Raw genomic sequence first — 21,874 nt, 5'->3', positions numbered from 1 at the left:
AGGTAAAGATAGATGGTTTTTTGAAGAATAAAGGGATTAAGGGTTATGGTGTTCGGGCCGGAAAGTGGAGCTGAGTCCACAAAAGATCAGCCATGATCTAATTGAATGGCGGAGCAGGCTCGAGGGGCCAGATGGCCCCTCGAGCCATCTGGGGCAGCCATTAGGGGCAGCAGGGTAGCATGGTGGTTAGCATAAATGCTTCACAGCTCCAGGGTCCCAGGTTCGATTCCCGGCTGGGTCACTGTCTGTGTGGAGTCTGCACGTCCTCCCCCTGTGTGCGTGGGTTTCCTCCGGGTGCTCCGGTTTCCTCCCACAGTCCAAAGATGTGCGGGTTAGGTGGATTGCCCGTAGTGTCCTAATAAAAGTAAGGTTAAGGGGGGGGTTGTTGGGTTACGGGTATAGGGTGGATACGTGGGTTTGAGTAGGGTGATCATGGCTCGGCACAACATTGAGGGCCGAAGGGCCTGTTCTGTGCTGTACTGTTCTATGTTCTATGTTCTATGGCCTACTCCTGCTCCTAGTTCTTATGTTCTTATGTATCAGGCTAAGCCTGGCACATGATGAGGAGGTATTATCTCTTCTCCTAGCTCGACCTCCCACTTGCCCTTAAGCACCTCCACCAGAGTTTCCTCTGCCTCCGAAAGCTCCTGGTAAATATCCGATACCTTCCCCTCTCCCACCCAGGTACTGGAAACTACTCTATCCTGTATCACCCGTGATGGCAGCAGCGGCAAGGCTGGAACCTGCTTTGTCAGGAAGTCGCGCACCTGCAGATACCTAAATCCATTCCCTGCTGGCAATTCAAATGTATCCTTCAAGGCTTTCAAGCTGGGGAAGCTCCCGTCTATAAATAGATCCACCATCCTTCTAATTCCTGCCCTTTGCCAACTCTGGATCCCGCCATCCAGCCTACCTGGTACAAACCTGCGGTTATTATAAATCGGGGTCCAAATCGATGCTCCTTCCAATCTCTTATATCTCCTCCATTGCCCCCAGATCCTCAGAGCCGCCACTGCCACTGGACTTGTGGAGTATTGGGCCGGCGAGAATGGAAGAGGTGTCATTATCAGTGCTCCCAAACTGGTGTTTTTGCATGACACCGCCTCCATCCGCTCTAATCCCTCCCCCACTACCCACTTCTTGATCATGGCTATATTAGCCGCCCTGTAGTAACCCGCTTGTAAAAGGCCTTTGGGATGAAGATGGGAGGCACTGAAAGGCAAACAGAAATCTGGGGAGGACCATCATTTTCACGGTCTGTACCCTCCCCGCCAGTGATAGCGGGAGCATGTCCCATCCCTTAAAGTCCCCTTTCATTTGTTCTACCAACCGGAATAGGTTTACCTTGTGCAGTGCCTCCCATTCCCGGGCCACCTGGATTCCCAGATATCGAAAGCTCTTCCCTACCATTCTAAGCGACAGCTATCCCAGTCTCTTCTCCTGTCCTCTTGCCTGGATCGCGAACATCTCTCTTTTCCCCATGTTCAATTTATACCCCGAAAAATTGCCAAATTCCCCAAAGAATCTCATTACTTCCCCCATCTCCTCCAACGGGTCAGAAATATACAAGAGCAGGTCGTTTGCGTAAAGCCAGACCCGGTACTCCACACCCCCCCCCCCCCCCCCCCCCCCCCCCCGAACCAGCCCTTTCCAGTTCCTGGAGGCTCTTAACGCCATGGCCAATGGCTGGATGGCCAGAGCAAACAGTAATGGCGAGGGGGGGCACCCTTGCCTCATCCCTCCGTGTAGTTTAGCTAGCAACCCCACATCCAGTCTCCACAGCGGGCATTGCCCTCTCTCCACACTAACCCGTAGATCCACCCAATGCGTGGCATGATCCGACACTGCGATTGCAGAGTACTCAGTATCCACCACCTCCGGTATTAGAGCCCTGCTCAGAACAAAGAAGTTGATGCAAGAGTATATGGACATGTGAAAAGAAGGAAAACTCCTTCGCCCTTGGCTGTGCAAACCTCCATGGGTCTACTCCCTCCATCTGTTCCATAAACCCCTTCAATTCCTTTGCCGCGGCTGGCACCCTCCCTGTCCTGGATTTTGACTGGTCCAATTCCGGATCAATGACTGTGTTAAAGTCTCATGATCAGGTTATGTGACTCTAAGTCTGGGATCTTACCTCATCAATTCCACATCGTCCCAATTTGGAGCATATATATTCACAATTACCACCTGCACCCCCTCCAGCTTCCCATTCACCATTATGTACCTACCCCCCCTTTGTCTGACATGATTCTCCCTGCCTTGAATGCCATTCGTTTGCTGATAAAGATCGCTACCACCCTGGTCTTTGAGTCCAGCCCTGAGTGGAACACTTGGCTCACTCACCCCTTTCTCAATCTCGTCTGGTCTGTAACCTCAAGATGTGTCTCTTGTAGCATTGCCACGTAAGCCTTCAGCCCCCTCAAATGCACAAACACGCGAGGGCTCTTGCGGCCCATTCAGTCCTCTGATGTTCCATGTAATCAGCCTGGTCGGGGGGCTTCCAGCTCTCTCTCCCACCCCCCCCCCCCCTCCCTCACCCCCGCCCTGCCGACTAGCCATCACCCATTAAAGGCCAACCTCTAGCTCGCGCCCTCCGCTTCCTCAAACCCCACCTCGGGCAGTCTCCATTCCTGACCTCCCACTTGTCCCCTAGTAATAGCCCCCCCCCCAAAGGAACAACACTAGAAACCCAACCCCCCACGTCAAGCTCCAGCTTAACACCTGCTCACCCCCAATGCGCTTCTGACAGTCAGCTGACCCATGTTGACTTGATAGCGCCCGCCCCTGGCACCAAGTAGTCTGTGTCCCCATTGTTCTCTCCCCTCTCCCCCACATGGATAAACTTTTTAAAAGCATCACATTCCCCAGTAAATAATCATCAGAAAAATCAGTGAAGAACATAGAACATAGAAAAATACAGCACAGAACAGGCCCTTCAGCTCACAATGTTGTACCGAACTTTTATCCTAGATTATGAACAAATTAATCTACATCTCATCATTCTACCGTAATCCATGTACCTATCCAATAGCCGCTTGAAGGTCCCTAATGTTTCCGACTCAATTACTTCCACAGGCAGTGCATTCCGTGCCCCCACTACTCTCAGGGTAAAGAACCTACCTCTGACATCCCCCCTATATCTTCCAACATTCACCTTAAATTCATGTCCCCTTGTAATGGTTTGTTCCACCCGGGGAAAAAGTCTCTGACTGTCTACTCTTACCTATTCCCCTGATCATCTTATAAACCTCTATCAAGTTGCCCCTCATCCTTCTCCGTTCTAATGAGAAAAGGCCGAGCACCCTCAACCTTTCCTCGTAAGACCTACTATCCATTCCAGGCAACATCCCGGCAAATCTCCTTTGCACCTTTTCCAAAGCTTCTACATCCTTCCTAAAATAAGGCGACCAGAACTGCACACAGTGCTCCAAATGTGGCCTTACCAAGGTTTTGTATAGCTGCATCATCACCTCACGGCTCTTGAATTCAATCCCTCTGCTAATGAACGCTAGCACACCATAGGCCTTCTTCACAGCTCTATCCACTTGAGTGGCAACTTTCAAAGATCTATGAACATAGACCACAAGATCTCTCTGCTCCTCCACATTGCCAAGAACCCTACCGTTAACACTATATTCCACATTCATATTTGCCCTTCCAAAAAACAGCCACTTTAGAAAAATAATCACCAAAAAAGCAGAACCAACCCCAAAGCCTATCACCCCTCTAAATGCTCCCTGCAAGACAAAGTTAACTTTAGCCATCCAAACAGCCCCTAATTACACATAGCACTACTTATATTTATACAACCCAGCACAACAAATTGCCGCCACAGTATTTCTCCAAGGCTTCAGTGTCTTTTAATTCGCCTCCAGCCGCTTTTCTTTAATAAAAGTCCATACTTCGACTGGTATTTCAAAGTAGAAATCCCGTTCCTCATGTGTGGCTGGGTACAGCTTCCCAAACTTCACCCCCTTCTTAAAGAGGGCTATTTTTACCCGATTAAACCCAGCTCGTCAATCGAGCCTTAATCGGGTCCAGCGTGTCCTTCTTCAGCTTGGCGAAGCAATCTTTGAAAAACTTCACCAGCTGCTCCGTCGACCACTATGCCATCTCCCCGCGGCCCTGCTTCTCCGCCATGCTTTCCCGCATTGCCGGCTCTGCTCGTGTCTTCCTTACAGAACTTTGTCTTCTCACACGGCCACTTCTGGCCCAATTCTTCATGCACTGAAGGGGGATTTCTCCTCACTGTCTCACTCGTCACCGATTTATCCCATAAAATCTGGAAAAAACCGGGGGCCAAAGGTCCAAAAGTCCGTCATAGGTAGGAGCTATCAAATGTGCGACCTACTCCTGCATGGCCGCCACTGGAAGTCCAGCATGAGCACTTGCTGGGGAGGCCAGTGAATGACAGGAATTGGATATGGGATGGCTCTAGTTAATTGTATGGAAATAAGCTTAAGTGGTGATAACTGGCTCCTCACCATGCTACGATTCTGATTTTGGCTACGGGAGAGGGCCGGTTACATCACAAACTGGCGCCTGGCGCGGTTCTCGCTTTTGGCCTCCCCGCAAATTACCGGTCTCGTTGTGCTCTTGCTTGAGCACAACGAGGCCGAAGAATCGTGCCCCTAGTCCCAGAGATAAACAATGTTGGAAGTTTTGGTGTCTTTTTTTGAGCATCCTGCATTCGTCCTTTTAAAGATTTGGTTTGACAGCTCAAGATCCAGAAACATTGACCACAACTAAATGCTTTGGTAAATCCTCACCACTTGGATGGTAATAGCCCAAGTTGGTGCATCACCACCATGTTCTCAAGGGCAATTAGGGAAGGGCAATAAAAGCTGGTCTTGCCAGTGATGCCTGTGTACCATGAACAAATGAAGAAAACTTGAACTCCTTTGCCCATTTCAGACTTGGAGTGTTGTGAAAGATACTGGGCGCAATTCTCCCAAATGGAGACAAAGTGCCGACGCCGGAGGGAAAACTGCAGTGTTTCACTCCGGCGTCGGAGGCCACTCCTTGCCCCCTATTCTCCCACCCCAAGGTGGCTAGGAGCGCGCCGGGCCTTGACGCCTGCGTCAAAGCGGCGCCGCATAAATGATGCGGCCGGCGGCGCTTAAATTACGTCACCCGTGCAGGGCAGGTTGGCCTGCGCCAACCCGCGCATGCGCGGTTGCCATCCTCCCTGCGGGTGCCCCGCAAGACATGTCGGAGTGATCTTGCGGGGCGGCGAAGGGAAAAGAGTGCATTTTTAGAGACGCCGGCCCGACAATCGGTGGGCACCGATCGCGGGCCAGACCCCTCCTGAGCACCCCACTGGTGCTCGATCCTCCCCCCCCCTCCCCCCCCACAGGCCCCACACGCAGTGGTCCCGCGCTGTTCACGCCGGCAACGACCAGGTGTGGTTGGGGCCGGCGTGAACCGGTCGGATTAGGCAGGCCGCTCGGCCCATCCAGGCCGGAGAATCGCCGCTCGACCGTTAGAAATGGCGAGCGGCGATTCTCCGAGCGGCCTATCGTAAAACGCGACACGCCGTTTTGGGGGGTGTGAGACAATCGCGTGTGTGGGTGGCGTGGCGTGGCGTGAAATCGCCCGGCACTCCCGCGATTCTCCCATCCGGCGTGGGGGTCGGAGAATCGCACCCACTATACATTTTCAAAGCAAATTCTTCCAAATACTAGCAATAGTGAATTTAAGGTGTCTATTTTTTTTCATTTTTTCATGGGATCTGGTAATTACTGGCAAGGCCCGCATTTATTGCCCTAATTGCTCTTAAGAAGCTGGTGGTGAGCTGCTTTCTTTGAGTACTGTTATCTGGTGTCGATACACCCACTAGATTGTTAAGTTTGGAAGTGGGGAGTTCCAGCGACAGTGAAGGAATGGTGATATAGTTCCCAGTCAGAATAATGTGTGACTTGAAGAGAACTTTCAGGTGGTGCTGTTCCCATTCACCTTCTGCTCTCTTTCTAGCTGGTAGAAGTCATGGGTTTGGAAAGTACTGTTTGAAACACGCTTGGTGCGGTGCCACAGTGCATCATTCATACTGTAATTGTGTTGGATGGAGTGAAATTTAAAGGTGGTGGATGAGTGCCAATCAAGCGGGCTGCTTTGTCCTGGACGATGTCGAACCTCTTGAGTGTTGTTGGAGCTGCAGTCACCCAGACAAGTGGAGAGTGTTCCATCACACTCCAGTACCATGTAGACAGTGGTCAGGCTTTGGGGACTCAGGAGGTGAGTTATTCACTGTAGAATACCCAGCCTCTGCCCTCTGCTTGTAGCCATAGTTATGGCTGGTCCAGTTCGTGACTATTGTAGACAAAGATTCTGGCCAGCCAGCTTTGCAGTCGCTTGAACACTGTGGAGATCAGAAATGATTGGATATTGTCACACTTATTTTAAGCTCATAAAACTGTGGGACCAATGTTGCACCTAGGACTCAGCATATAAATTAGGTTTGAAATTAAAGCGAAAATTACTTGCAAAATTCAATGGATCCACAATTTTGTATCACCTAGCTGGTAAAGAATTTCAGGGACATAATAAATAATTGTGGCTGAATTTGCTTAGGTTCATGCACAAATATGAAATTTGATAGTTAATTCTTCTTTAGTAAATAGCTGCCTATGCTTTGTTCGCACTCTCATAATTTTGGTCTATGGACCGAAATATAACATTGTTAAGTCTTGGTTACTTCTGGTGGCAAGCTCGTGAATTTGATAAACTACAAATGCATAGAGTTATTGCAGACAACATACTGCTTAACATAACACAATATTTTACTTTTATAAACCATTAGCTAATTTTGTGCCAGGTCGTGCCACATCCCCTTGCTTTAAATTGTGTTTAATGAAAGTTTCAATGGCATTCTGAGAATATTTAAAGGAAAATTCAGAGCTCAAGGAACTGGCTATTACGCTGAACCCTGGTCTGCATCAGCAACAAAGTCTCACAGAAATTGATTCAAAATGGAAAAACAAAAAGAAATCCTGCGAAAAATGACGACAATGCTAAAGGTCCGAAGTCTTCTGATGAAACAATGCCTTGCTGAATGTTTAGGAACTTTAATTCATACAGTGAGTTTTTCTACTGAGCTTTATTAACATTTTATTGCTGCGATATATGTTTCTCCATGTTACTGGAGGAATCTTTTTGCCGCAGCTACGGAAATTAAATGGCAAAGTTTATTTGCCATGTAAATAAATATTTTAGCAGCTTGATAGAAAGTAAATTTAAACTGCAGAAGTGAACATGAGTATGGAGCCCATTTGCAGTCCCCAACAGTATGTGGAAATGTTATAGTTTTATTATAGAATATTATTTATTCATTTTAAACATTCTAAAATAATTAATATCCTTTTAATGTTTGTGATTATTTTATACCAACAGCTAGTTTATTCCACTCACTGCCTAAACTGTAAAGCAAAGCAAAATTTGTCGTGTGTAATTAAACATTTTTAATCTTTGTTTCTACACAGCTCCATTTCAATTCACGAACCCTGGCGATTTTCTTTTCTTTAAATGTACTTATTAATTTATTTGAGATAGTTTACAGTTTAACTCTCCGATTTAAGAGAGGAAGTTAGAGTAAGGGGTGGATAACCTACAATTCGAAGCACAGGAAAACCTGTGCTACTCCCAAAACCATCCGATAGGAAATGCCTACATGCAAGCTGAGCTAAACAGCAGCAGCCATTTTTCTTTGATGAGTGGGAGCGCACTGGCACAATGCTATCTTGAATAATTGACGCAGCTAGCAAATCTTGGCCATTTCTGTGAAGTATCGGCTAAAGCTGGGATTTTAGCTCTCCCAATAGCTGAGAGTGCAATCTGTCAAATCTTATACCAAGCAACAAAGACAAAATCCAAGAATGGAACAATGATATCACCGTCGTAACAGCGAGCTAGCAGAGTAGTATACCCTCCCTCTCATCCTCATTCCCCCTACCTCATAACAGCTTTCTACTTTAAAAATTTAATACACATCTCAAATTTTAATTCACCCCAGTCCGTTTCACTTGGACACATTGGGGCGGAATGCAAGTCAATCTACAAAGGGAGCAAACATTGTTTATTGATAATTGCCATTTTTCTTTGCAGATGCTGAGCTGTGGAGCGACAGCGCAGTTTGTTCTGAGTTGTGGTGCACACAAAGACTTTTTAACTGTTACTTTTGCTGGTGGATTTGCAGTGGCTCTGGGTATATTGGTAACTAGTAAAGTCTCAGGTATGTAAATATTCATGAAGGATTAGGGGTTTTCATAACATTACGCACGTAGTTCTAGGTTGAACACCTTTCATAAAAGACAATTAATTTTCAATTCAAAATACCTCTCTTAAAAGACGTTAACTGAGTTAAAGGTACTGCACCTTGTGGCTTTTCTTACGCTGTCACGCAAAAAATGAAACTGTCCGTACTTCATTGAGAATTAGTGGCATTAAGTGAAATTACTTAAAGTCATCAAAACGCAGTGTAATGAATATGGTCCTTTTTTCCATTTGGTGCAAGTCCACATTAATGGGTGAAAGTGTTTTATTCTACAGCTCCAAAGATCAACATGAGTTTCACAGTTGCAGTAGAGACTGGCATTAATTTGGGGAGGCAGTGGCATGAAGGTATTGTCACTGAACTAGAATCCAGAGGCCCAGGGCAAGATCTGGGAACCTGGGTTCAAATCCCACCATGGCAGATGGTGAAATTAGAATTTTATAAAAAATCCGGAATTAAAAGTCTAATGATGACCATGAAACCATTCCTGATTGTCGTAAACACCCACCTGATTCACTAATGTCCCTTTAGTGAAGGAAATCTGCCATCCTTACCTGGTCTGGCCTACATGTGACTCTAGACCCAGCGATATGGTTGTCTCTCAAATGAACCCTGAAATGGAGGGCAGTTAGGGATGGGTAATAAATGCTGGCCCAGCCAGTGACGCCCATAATCTGTAAATTAATTTAAAAATTACCTCATTTACCTGGAAAACTCAAGTTTGGTCCAAACATCTGTGGACACAGTATTGAAACCAGTGTGACTGATGGGAACATAGGGCAAAGGACATAGGATTTAATAGCAGGAGTAGGATATTCGGCTCTATGAGTCTGTTGCAACGTTCAATAAGATCATGGCTGATTGTGGTCTCAACTCTACTTTAAAGTCTGCCCCACATAGGCCTTGAGCCCCTTCTCTATCAAAAAGCTGTCTAACTCTGTCTTCAATAAATTCAAAGACCTTGCCTCCACTTGTTTCCTGTGAAGAGAATTCTGTAGATGACCTATAATCCAAGACAATTGATTTTGTCTCATCTTTTTAAAAATAAATTTAGAGAACCCAATTATATATATTTTTTCCATTAAGGGGCAATTTAACGTGGCCAATCCACCTAACCTGCACATCTTTGGGTTGTGGGGGTGAAACACATGCAGACATGGGGAAAATGTGCAAACTCCACACGAACAGTGACCCAGGGCTGGGATTTGAACCCGGGTCCTCAGAGCCGCAGTCCCAGTGCTAACCATTGCGCCACATGCCGCCCGATTTTGCCTCATCTTGTTCATAAAAGAGAGACTTCTTATTTTGAAACTGTGTCCCACGTTCTAGCTTCCTCCACAAGTGGAAACATCTTCCCAGCATCCACCCTATCAAGTCTCCTTAGGATCATATATGTTTCAATAAGATCACCTCTCATTCTTCTAAACTCTAATGGGTAAAGGCCACACCTGTTGAATCTTTCTTTGTAAGACCTTCATCCCATGAATGAGTTTGGTGAACCTTCTTGGAACTGCTTCTGAAGCATTATAATATTTCCTTAAATAAGGAGACCAAAAAAGCTGCCGTAAAACTTCACCACTTTTATATTGTATTCCTCTTGCAATAAGTACTTACATTCCATTTGTCCTCCTAATCACTTGCTGTACCTGCATACTAACCTTTTGTGATGGATGTACCATGACATCCAAGTCCCTTTGTAGCACCGATTTCTGCAATCTCTCTTCATTTAAGTAGTACGCTGCTTTTCTACTCTTGCTGCCGAAGCGGACAAGTTCACATTTCCACACATTATAATTCATCTGCTGAATTTTTGTCCATTTATTAAACCCATTATCTCCTTACATACTCTCTATCTCCTCTTGACAATTTACTTTCCTACTTATCATGGTGTCATTGGCAAATGTAGCTACCATACATGCGGTCCCTTCATCCAAGTCAATGAAGTAGATTGTAAATGGTTGAGGCCCCAGCATTGAGCCCTGTGGCATTCCACTAGTTACAGCTGGCCAACACAAAAATGACCCATTTACTCATACTGTCTGATTCCTGTTAGCTAACCAATCCATGCTACACGATGAACTCTTATTTTGCATAGTAACCTTTGATATGGCACCTTATTAAATGCCTTTTGAAAATCTATATACAACACATCTACAGGTTCTCCTTTATCCACCATGCTTGTTACCTCCTCAAAGAATTTTAATTAATTAGTTAAACATAATTTCCTTTTCACAAAACCCTGTTGACTCAGCCTAATTGCATTATGATTTTCTAGGTATTCTGCTATAATCTCCTTAATAATGGATTCTAGCAATTTACCATGATAGACATTAAGCTAACTGGCTGATAGTTTCCTGATTTCTGCTTCCTTTTTTCCTGAACAGAGGTGTTACATTGGCTCCATCCCAAACAGCATTGTGGGAGTACTGACACCCTGTAGATTGCAGCAGTTCAGGAAGGAAGCTTGCCAGCACCTATTCAAGGGCAATTAGGGATGGGAATAGCTGCCTAATTAAGGATGCTAGGGGTGAAAGTTCTTTTTATTCATTTTTATGGGATATGGGCTTTGCTGGCGAGACCAGCATTTATTGCCCACTCCTAATTGCCCTTGAGAAGGTGGTGGCGAGCTATCTTCTGGAATTGTTCAGTCCATATGGTGTAGGTGCACCCACAGTGTTATTAGGGAGGGAGTTCCAGGATTTTGACCTAGTGGCAGTGAAGGAACAGCAATATATTTCCAGATCATGACTGTGAGTGACTTGGAGGGGAACTTCCAGATGATGGTGTTTCCAGGTATCTGGTGCCCTTGTCATTCTGGATTGTAGTGGTCATGAGTTTAAAAAAAATTTTCAATAAATTTGAGTACCCAATTATTTTTTTCCAATTAAGGGGCAATTTAGCATGGCCAATTCACCTACCCTGCATATCTTTTTGGGTGTGGGGGTGAGACCCATGCAGACACAGGAAGAATGTGCAAATTCCACATGGACAGTGACCCAGGGCCGGGATCGAACCCTGGTCCTTGGAGGCGTGAGGCAGCAGTGCTAACCACTACGCCACTGTGCCACCCTTGTGGGTTTAATGGTGCTGGCTAAGGAACTTTGGTGAGTTCTTGCAGTGTATCTTGTAAATGGTATACGCTGCTGCTACTGTGAGTCAGTGGTAGAGAGTTTGAATGTTTGTGGAAGGGGGAGCAATCAAGTGAGTTGCTTTGTCCTACAAAGAACAAAGAAAATTACAGCACAGGAACAGGCCCTTCGGCCCTCCCAGCCTGCACCGATCCAGATCCTTTATCTAAACCTGTCGCCTATTTTCCAAGGATCTACTTCCCTCTGTTCCCCGCCCGTTCATATATCTGTCTAGATGCATCTTAAATGATGCTATCGTGCCCGCCTCTACCACCTCCGCTGGCAAAGCGTTCCAGGCACCCACCACCCTCTGCGTAAAAAAACTTCCCACGCACATCTCCCTTAAACTTTCCCCCTCTCACCTTGAAATCGTGACCCCTTGTAATTGACACCCCCACTCTTGGAAAAAGCTTGTTGCTATCCACCCTGTCCATACCTCTCATAATTTTGTTGAACTCAATCAGGTCCCCCCTCAACCTCCGTCTTTCCAACGAAAACAATCCTAATCTACTCAACCTTTCTTCATAGCTAGCACCCTCCATACCAGGCAACATCCTGGTGAACCTCCTCTGCACCCTCTCTAAAGCATCCACATCCTTCTGGTAATGTGGTGACTAGAACTGCACGCAGTATTCCAAATGTGGCCTAACCAAAGTCATATACAACTGTAACATGACCTGCCGACTCTTGTACTCAATACCCCGTCCAATGAAGGCAAGCATGCTGTATGCCTTCTTGATCACTCTATCGACCTGCGTTGCCACCTTCAGGGTACAATGGACCTGAACTCCCAGATCTCTCTGTACACCAATTTTCCCCAGGACTCTTCCATTGACCGTATAGTCCGTTCTTGAATTAGATCTTCCAAAATGCATCACCTCGCATTTGCCTGGATTGAACTCCATCTGCCATTTCTCTGCCCAACTCTCCAATCTATCTATATTTTGCTGTATTCTCTGAAAGTCCTCCTCGCTATCTGCAACTCCACCAATCTTAATATCATCTACAAACTTGCTAATCAGACCACCTATACCTTCCTTCAGATCATTTATGTATATCACAAACAACAGTGGTCCGAGCACGGATCCCTGTGGAACACCACTAGTCACCTTTCTCCATTTTGAGACACTCCCTTCCACCACTACTCTCTGTCTCCTGTTGCCCAGCCAGTTCTTTATCCATCTAGCTAGTACACCTTGAACCCCATACGACTTCACTTTTGCCATCAACCTGCCATGGGAAACCTTATCAAATGCCTTACTAAAGTCCATGTATATGACATCTACAGCCCTTCCCTCATCAATTAACTTTGTCACTTCATCAAAGAATTCTATTAGGTTTGTAAGACATGACCTTCCTTGCACAAAACCATGCTGCCTATCACTGATAAGTCTATTTTCTTCCGGACTTCCGGTGGCGGCTATGAGGGAGTAAGTCGCACATTTGGTGGCTCTCGCTCCGGTCTGACTTTAAGACATTTTTCCCCGACTTTTTTGAACTTTTGAGCGCTGGAGTGAAAAACAATAGCACTCAAGATCTGAATCCATACAGAGTTGTATGGACTTAAGGAGCAGAAGGGAGCGAAAACAGGCGAAGAAGGGGCTGAACAATGGTGGTGTGGAAGCTCAAGTGGGAGGAAAGATGGCCGATGAACCGACCACGGAAAGGACGGTCCAGGCAGCACTGGACAACATGCTGCAGGTCATGAAAGAGAGCTTTGCAGCACTGAAGCGGGATAATTTGGAACTGCTCCAGAAAGCGGTGGAGCGACCTGACCAGAGGCTGGATGCTCAGGATAAGAAGGTCCAGGCACTGGAGAAGACAGTTGAAGAGCAGGCGGATTTCCAAACGGTAGCGGACGTGGAAGTTAGTAAGTTGAAGGAGCAGCAAGCAAGGCTGATGGACAAGCTGGAGGACCTGGAAAACAGGCCTCGCCGGCAGAATCTGAGAATCATTGGGCTCCCGGAGGGGGCCGAGGGAGTGGATGCCATGGCATATGTGGCAGACATGCTGCAGAAGCTGGTGGGGGATGGTTTCTTCCCGCATCTGCTGGAGCTGGACAGGGCACACAGAGTGCAGGCGAGGCAGCCGCGAGGGGGGGGGGGGGGGGGGGCAATGGTGGTCAGGTTCCATAGGTTCGTGGACAAGGAGCGGGTTCTACAGTGGGCCAAGAGCACGAAGAGCTGCTCATGGAACAACAGTGTCCTGCGCATCTACCAGGATCTGAGCCAGGAGGTGGCCAGAAGGAGGGCAACCTACAGACAAATTAAAGAGATTCTGTTTAAAAAGGTCAAGTTTGGGCTACTTTTCCCTGCGCGGCTTTGGGTCACATACCAGGAACAGCAACATTATATTGATGACCCGGAGGAAGCAATGGACTTCGCTAAGGGGCATGGACTGGTGCCGAACTGAGGACCCATGGACTCTAGTTAGAGTGTACTAAGGGATGTCTGCAATTGTTCACAGATTGCCCTTCGTGTTAGCGATGCCGTTCAGCATGCTCTTTCACTTAAAATTGGGGGTGTTCTTGTGTTTGTGTTTGCCTGTTTGATAGTTTTAAAGTTAAAGCCAAAGTGATAGTTAAAGTTTAAGTTGTTAGGTGCTGGAGGGCTGTTCGGGTTCTCTTTGCTTTTTTTTCTCTTCTGGGAATGTTGCTTTTTCTTTGTTTGTTTTCTCTCTGTCTCGGTCCCAGAGCGATTGCTCGAACAGGGCTGTTCTGGGGAGGTGGTGTTTTGGGGGGGGGGGAGCAGGGGGACAATAGGTGTGAGACATGTTGGCGCCGGAGTTGAGAGCCACCAGGCTAGCTGCTTTGAGCTAGTCAACGGGAGTGAGGTGGGGGGTGTGTATACAGCCAGTATATGGCAGGGGTTAGGTTGTAGAGTAGGGGGGAAGAATAGGCGGGTCTATCTGTGAGAGTGGTACTGTTATTTGCACTATGTTTTTTGTAATTGGTATCTGCACACTAATGCATATTGTTACTGTTTACAATGCCAAAAATACCTCAATAAAATTGTCTGTTAAAAAAAAAGTCTATTTTCTTCCAAATGTGAATAGATCCTATCCCTCAGTATCTTCTCCAACAGTTTGCCTACCACTGACGTCAAGCTCACAGGTCTATAATTCCCTGGATTATCCCTGCTACCCTTCTTAAACATCCTGGATGGTGTCGAACTTCTTGAATGTTGTTGGAACTGCACTCATCCAGGCATATATGGATGATAAGGGCATAGTGTAGGTTAGATGGCCTTTAGATTTTTTCCATGTCGGTGCAACATCGAGGGCCGAAGGGCCTGTACTGCGCTGTATCATTCTATGTTCTATGTTCTAAGTGGAGGCTATTCCATTACACTCCTGACTTGTGTCTTGTGGGTGGTGGACACTGTTTGGAGAATCAAGAGGTGAGTTACTAGCCTCTGACCTGCTCTTGTAACCACAGTACTTTAATGGCTAGTCCAGTTCAGTTTCTGGTCAATGGTAACCCCAGGATGTTGACAGTGGGGGATTCAGTGATGGTAATGCCATTGAATGTCAAGGGGTGATGGTTTGATTCTTTCTTATTGAAGATGGTCAATGCCTGGCATTTGTGTGAAAGTATGCTGTTTGCCACTTGTCAACCCAAGACTAGACTATTTCCAGGTCTTGCTGCATTTGGACATAGACTGCTTCATTATCTGAGGAATTGAGAATGGTGCTGAACATTGTGCAGTCATCGGGCAAACATCCCCACTTCTGACGTTATGATAGAAGGGAGGTCATTAATGAAGCAGCAGTTTTATTAATGTTTATTGTCATTGCACTTACATTAACACTGCAATGAAGTTACTGTGAAAAGCTCCTAGTCGACACATTCCGGTGCCTGTTCGGCTACACGGAGGGAGAATTCATAATGTCCAAATTACCTAACAGCACATCTTTTGGGACTTTTGGGAGGAAACCTGAGCACCCGGAGAAAATCCATGCAGATACAGGGAGAACGTGCAGACTCTGCACAGACAGTGAAGATGAAGATGGTTGGGCTGAGGACACTATCCCAAGAAACTCCTGCAGTAATGTCCTGGGACTGAGCTGACAGACCTCCAGCAGCCATCTTCCTTTGGGCTAGGTATGCCTCCAACTAGTGGAGAGTTTTCCCCTTTGGTTCCCATTGACTCCAGTCTTGCTCGGGCTCCTTGATGCTATACTTGATCAAATGCTGTCTTGATGTCAAGGGCAGTCACTTTCACCTAACCTCTGGCAGTCAGCTCTTTGCCCATGTTTGAACCAAGGCTGTCATGAGGTCTGGAGCTGAGTGACCCTGACTGAACCCAAACTGAGTGTCTGTGAGCTGGTTATTGCTGAGTAAGTGCTGCTTAATAGCACTGTAGATGAGCCCTTCAATCATTTTACTGATGGTGGACAGTAGGCTGAAAGTATTGAGGCATTGAGTGGTAATTGGCCGGTTTGAATTTGTTCTGTTTCTTGTGTACAGGTCATGCCTGGGCAACTTTCCACATTTCCGGGTAGATGCCAGTGTTGTAGTTGCACTGGAGCAGCTTGGTTCAGGGCGCAACAAACTCTGGAACACAAGTCAACATTGTGCCCAGTCATAATATTGTCAGGGCCTCCAACAACCATCTTCCTTTGTGCTAGGTATGCCTCCAACCAGTGGAGAGTTTTCCCCTTGGTTCCCATTGCCTCCAGGCCTTTGCAGTATCCATGGCCTTTAGCCGTTTCGTGACATCACGTGGGTGAACTGAATTGGCTGAAGACTGGCATCTGTGATGCTAGGGACCTCTGGATGAGACTGAGATGGATCATCCACTCAACACTTCTGGCTGAAGATTATTGCGAGTGCTTCAGTCTTGTCTTTTGCACTAATATGTTGGATCACCCCATTATTGAGGTTGGGAATATTTGTGGAGTCTCCTCCTCCGGTGAGTTGTTTAATTGTCCACCAACATTCATGACTGGATATGTAGAGCTTGGGTCTGATCTATTGATTGTGGGACCATTTAGCTCTGACTATCACTTGCTGCTCATGTTGTTTGGCCACTTTGTAGTCTCACCTGTAATCCCACGTTGTAGGCCCACATGTAAAGAGTTGCCAACCTATCAGAGGCTGACAGCTCTTTGTTACTTGACAGCACCACTGGGGAGGAGGCATTGAGGGCACTGGGCTACAGGTGAGTGATAGTAGGCTGGGTTCGGAGGAGAAGTACTGTGTAGGGTTTGTGTTATGAGGACGGAGAAAGGGTGCTGGGAGCAAGAGCAGGGCGGTGGCTCTCAGTGCAACCCCCCCACAAAGCCCCCAGCGCCCCACTTCCCCCCCCACCACCCCCTTCGTAATGCTGGCACTGAGTGCCTTTGAGTGAGGGACCACCCCTGGAACTCCACAAGAAACCGTAATGGGGTTTGTTAAATTTGAGGCTGTGGGGACCCGGGTTCGAATCCCACCATGGCAGGTGGTGAAATTTGAATTTAATAAAAGTCTGGAATTAAAAGTCTAATGTTGAGCATGAAACCATTGTCGATTGTTGTAAAAAGCTATCTGGTTTACTAATGTCCTTGAGGGAAGGAAATCTGCCATCCTTACCTGGTCTGGCCTACATGTGACTCCTGACAACAGCAATGTGGTTGACCCTTAAATGCCCCCAAAGATGGGTATAAATGCTGGCCCAGCCAGTGATGCCCATATCCCATGAACAAATTAAAAATACATTTCTCTGGATAGCCAGAGACTTTTCCCCACGGTGGAAATGGCTGTCACGAGGGGACATAATTTTAAGGTGATTGGAGAAAGGTATAGGGAAGATGTTGGAGGTAGGTTCTTTACACAGAGAGTGGTGGGTGCGTGGAATTCACTGCCTGCAGAGGTGGTGGAGTCAGAGTCATTAGGGACATTTAAGCGACTCTTGGACAGGCACACGGACAGCAGTAAATTGAGGGATGTTGGTTTGGTTGAACTTAGATTCGGAAAAGTGGTCGGCGCAACATCGTGGGCCGAAGGGCCTGCACTGTGCTGTACTGTTCTACGTTCTAAGTGGTGTAGTTTCCATTTGTTCAATTCTATTGCAGGTAAACCATCTATCATTTTTGTCAATGATACTTGGTAGTACTTTGCTATGGATTTAAAAGAGCTGGTGTGCCAAAATATCTAATAAGCAAATATCCTCTTTTTTTTAATGTCTCAGTTCCACTGCCCATCAATAATATAATAAATTTATACTATAATTTACATCTTGCTTCGATTGTATAGAGCTTTGGGGAGATCACACCTGGAGCATTGGGGGCAGTTTTGGTCTCCTTATCTAAGGAAAGATATCCTTGCTATAGCGGAAGTTCAGCGGAGGTTCACCATTCTGATTCCAGAGATGGTGCGACTGTCCTATGAGGGGAGGTTGAGGAGACTGGGCCTGTATTTCTAGGGTTTAGAAAAATGAGAGGTTATCTCACTGAAACTTTCAAAATTCTTAAAGGGTTCGACAGGGTCGATGCAGAAAAGTCCCTGGCTGGGACCAAGGGACATAGTCTCAGAATAAGGGGTAGGCCATTTCAGACAGAGATGAGGAGAAATCTCTTCACCCAGAGGGTAGCAATTCTCTATGCTAGAGGGCTGTGCAAGCTCAGCCATTGAGTATGTTCAAGACTGAGGTTAATAGATTTCTACATATTAAAGACATCCAGGGATATGGGGATAGCATGGGAAAGTGGCGTTGAGATTAATTATCAGTCATGATCCTGTTGAATAGTGGAAAAGGCTCGAGGGGCCAAATGGTATAATCCTGCTGCTATGTTTCTATGTTCCTATATCCTATTTGTAAGTGCAAGCGACCATTTACTGTGTATAAATTCACAACTCTTATCTTTGTATAGGAGCTCACCTGAATCCAGCAGTGACCTTTGCTTTGTGCTTACTCGCCTGTGAACCCTGGTTAAAATTTCCTTTCTTCTTTTTGGCACAAACATTAGGTGCCTTCCTTGGATCAGGAATAATGTTTGGTTTGTATTACGGTGAGTAATGAAACCACCAAATTTTAATAATGTATTAAAACATAAAACAAGTTAAACCTTTATATTGGAATTCAATAATAAACTATTAATGATATAAATGCACCCAAATATTTCTATTTATCTTTGTATTATATTTACACAGGGTGCTGCAAATATTGTTTCTGATACACTTCCCAACATTTATCTATTACAATTTGGAATTTATCTCTAAACTATGAACAGACTCTCACAACTGTCTTTATTTAATTAAAATATTGGTAATAGAGCTGATTTGGATATTTAACAACTGAGAGGAATGAGATGATCTAACGTGAGCAGGTTATGTTATTTGGACATGGCTGAAAGCCAGAGACATCAGGGACTAAAATTGTACCTGGCCCATTGCATGGGAGCAGAGGTTGCAATTCTCGACCTGACCATGCTGCTTCAGTTGTAGGTGTGCAGCAGGCAGATTTGGGGCTCCCGCCTCATGACTATCACAGTGACGTAGGGTTGAATGGGTTCTGTGCTGCTAGCGACCTCTGTGTTCTTCTCTTTGCTTCCCCATCCCCTCCCCCCACATCTACATCTATCACAGTTCACCCTCTGATGTTAGTTTCTCTGCCGTTTGGCCTTTCACATCTTTTGTTCTCTCTGGGGAATGCCATTAACACTTCCCCCCCTGGTTTCTGTGGCCATTAGCACCCGGTTTCCTTGGGTTTCTGTGGCTATGACTCATCTTTCATTCTCACTCCACAGTATAAATATTTCCCACTTTATCTGTCTGTTAGCTTTGACAAAGAGTCATTGGACTCGAAACGTTAGCTCTTTTCTCTCCCTACAGATGCTGCCAGACCTGCTGAGATTTTCCAGTATTTTATCTTTCGTCCCTCAACCATGTTGATACTTTTGGCGGATCTTCTGACTTCCATTCCAATAAAATTCACCTCCGGACGATCAATGTGGCAAAGGCCATCACATCGGCTCCTTTCCTTTCTATTAGTCCTGATACTTCCAACACTCCAAAAATGGCTTCAAGAGGCCCTGGTAATATTTCCACCTTCACAATTTTTGTTAAATCTTTAATAACCAAGATCCAAAACCCCACTAATTGTGGACAGAATACATGAACATAGTTAGCTGGTCCTCCTTTCCACTTCTACCTCTGTGAAGAATTGGCTCATTCTCTCCTGTGTCATATGGGCTCTATGTACTTCCATGAATTGTTTCAAGCTCATACTAGCCCATGAAGATGTAGTATTGACCCTGTGCGTAATTTCAGTCCATACTCCCCATTCCAATTCCATATCCAACTCTTCCTCACACTTTTGTTTTATCTCCTCATTCGGTGCTTTCTTTGTGTCTATCACCTGTCTCAACCCCCTTTAATCCACTGATTAAATGTTGTATTCAATCTTGCCAGGATGAATTGGTGATTTCCATAAATAGGGGCTAGCACCGACATATTTCCCAAACCAAAATGTTGTCTCCATTGGCTCCAGATTTTTAAGGAAGATGCCACTACCAGGCGTACTGTAAACTTCCCCGGGGTAAATGGGAGTGGCGGCATAGCTAAAGCCTTCAAGCTAGGCCCCTTTCACGATGCTTCCTCCAACTGTATCAATTCTGCTTCTTCCGCTCTCCACCATTGCCGAATCTTCTCTACATTTGGCACCCAAAATCAATACAAAAGATTGGGGAATGCCAACCCTCCCACCCGCCGATTCCTTTGAAAAAACACACATCGCATTTGTAGAATTTTACAAGCCCATATCAAATCTGAAATTATTATTTCCATTTTATAGAAAAGTGCCTTAGATAGGAATATTGTGAGGGATTGAAACACAAATAAAAAGTTTGGTAGGATGCTCATTTTGATCATTTGTACCCACACAGCTATTGAAAGTGGAAGGGTATTCCACCTTTTACAATCTTCTTTTATCCCTTCCACCAAGCCTGTCAGATTCCATTTATACATTGTGGCCTAATCATGAGCTGCCTGAATACCTAAGTAACTGAATCTACTTTTGGTTAGTTTAAATGGAAAGATACTTAAATCTGTCTCTCTGTCTCTCTCCCCAGGGTATTTATTGGAAATATTTCACTTTTTGTTATATTCAATTTGTAGCCCGAGAAGGTTCCAAACTTTTCCAATATATTCATAATCTTATCCATACATTTCAATGGGATAGATATATAATAATAGATCATCCGCATGTAGCGAAATTCTATGTTCTCTACCCCCTCTAAACACCTGACCAGGGATTTAGGATCTGTCTTTCTCAACCTGAGCTTCAGAGGAATCATTTGAAAGGCATGGCTGATCGGGATCTTAAAAAAAAGGACCAGGGTTATAATCCACCACACGATCTCCCCCCCTTCCTTTACATTCTCTAGCTTCTCCCTGTTGTTGAGGACTCTTCACCCGATAGCCACAAAGCCTCTCAATCTGTCTGGCTATGGCAGGGAAACAGATTTTAAAGAAGGATACACTTTCTGTCTTTCAATTCTGCAGGGAACTCCCATTTCTGTTTTCTCGACTGCAAAACTGTACGCCCATCCTTCATTGCCTCCCGGTGAATATCGGGCCCTTAGTTCAAGAAACCTCTAAACCTGAATCTGCCTCTCTTTCACAGTTGTACTGGGCATTTAAATAAGTACCTTGTGAAATAGTTAACGTGGCTGAAAAGCTCTGTGGTCTCACTGCATGCTGAGCGCACAAAGCTCTATTCAGCAGTTCAAATTGGTAAAAACTAACATTGAAGTCTAAAATAAAACAAAATGATCTTCTTTGGAAGAGAATATTCTGAACAACCTTTTTAGGTTATTAAAAATCAGCCTTTTATTATTTTCCTTGGGGGTCTTTGTTACTCTGCTTTCAGTTCTGTTAAGTTGCATCTGATGATCGTTTCTGTACTGTATTTATTTTCAGTGTCACGTTTTACCTGTGTAAGCAAAATGATATTCAGGGGTGTAATACTTTCCCTTGTCCTGAGAAAGCTACAAGTTTCTGTTGGGGAAAAACCAAGAAAGTGAATCAAAATCCAGATTTCTATTAATAATTATATCATTACAGATAAATTGTGGCATTATGGTAATAAACAGCTGACAGTATTTGGAGCAAACTCGACTGCTGGAATATTTGCTACTTATCCACATGAACATTTGAGTGCAGTAAATGGCATTTTTGAACAGGTAGGTGAGCAGAACATCAATGAATTACATGCATTTAATGTGTGAGGGACTGTAAACTTGTCGTCTCTCAGTTTAAGCCAGATTTTCGCGAACAAGACATAAGCTCAATGACCAAGACCCATTTCTGTATAAATGCCCCTGCTTGCATTATATTCGGGCCAGTGAGAGAGTGAGATCAAGTCAACCCACTGCACCCAGGCATAGACTGGATGTGGCCATGGAGGTGCCTCTGTATTGAGGTGGGCTGGTTAGAAGGCCTGCTTTAATTCTCTGGGACTTCATCCCATATATATATATATATATAAAAAGTTGT

The 21,874-nt window shown here is 45.4% G+C and overlaps 1 protein-coding gene across 3 annotated transcripts in view; it reads left to right on the top strand.

The window, feature by feature from the left end:
• Nucleotides 1-21,874, top strand: part of LOC119962713 (aquaporin-3-like) — a 44,299-nt gene that overhangs the window by 14,394 nt on the left and 8,031 nt on the right. Inside the window, exons 1-4 of one of the 3 annotated variants that reach the window (XM_038790686.1) lie at nt 6,252-7,016; nt 8,101-8,227; nt 18,250-18,387; nt 21,443-21,561. In XM_038790686.1, coding sequence (XP_038646614.1) covers nt 6,969-7,016; nt 8,101-8,227; nt 18,250-18,387; nt 21,443-21,561 — 432 coding nt within the window. In that variant the 5' untranslated portion in view covers nt 6,252-6,968. Of the gene's footprint in view, nt 1-6,251; nt 7,077-8,100; nt 8,228-18,249; nt 18,388-21,442; nt 21,562-21,874 lie in introns of those variants that run through there. The other 2 variants (XM_038790684.1, XM_038790685.1) reach the window with 2 other exon arrangements.

The sequence above is a fragment of the Scyliorhinus canicula genome, chromosome 3, assembly GCF_902713615.1.
Source record: "Scyliorhinus canicula chromosome 3, sScyCan1.1, whole genome shotgun sequence".
Classification (NCBI taxonomy): domain Eukaryota; kingdom Metazoa; phylum Chordata; class Chondrichthyes; order Carcharhiniformes; family Scyliorhinidae; genus Scyliorhinus; species Scyliorhinus canicula.
This window is presented reverse-complemented; position numbering and strand designations above follow the sequence as displayed.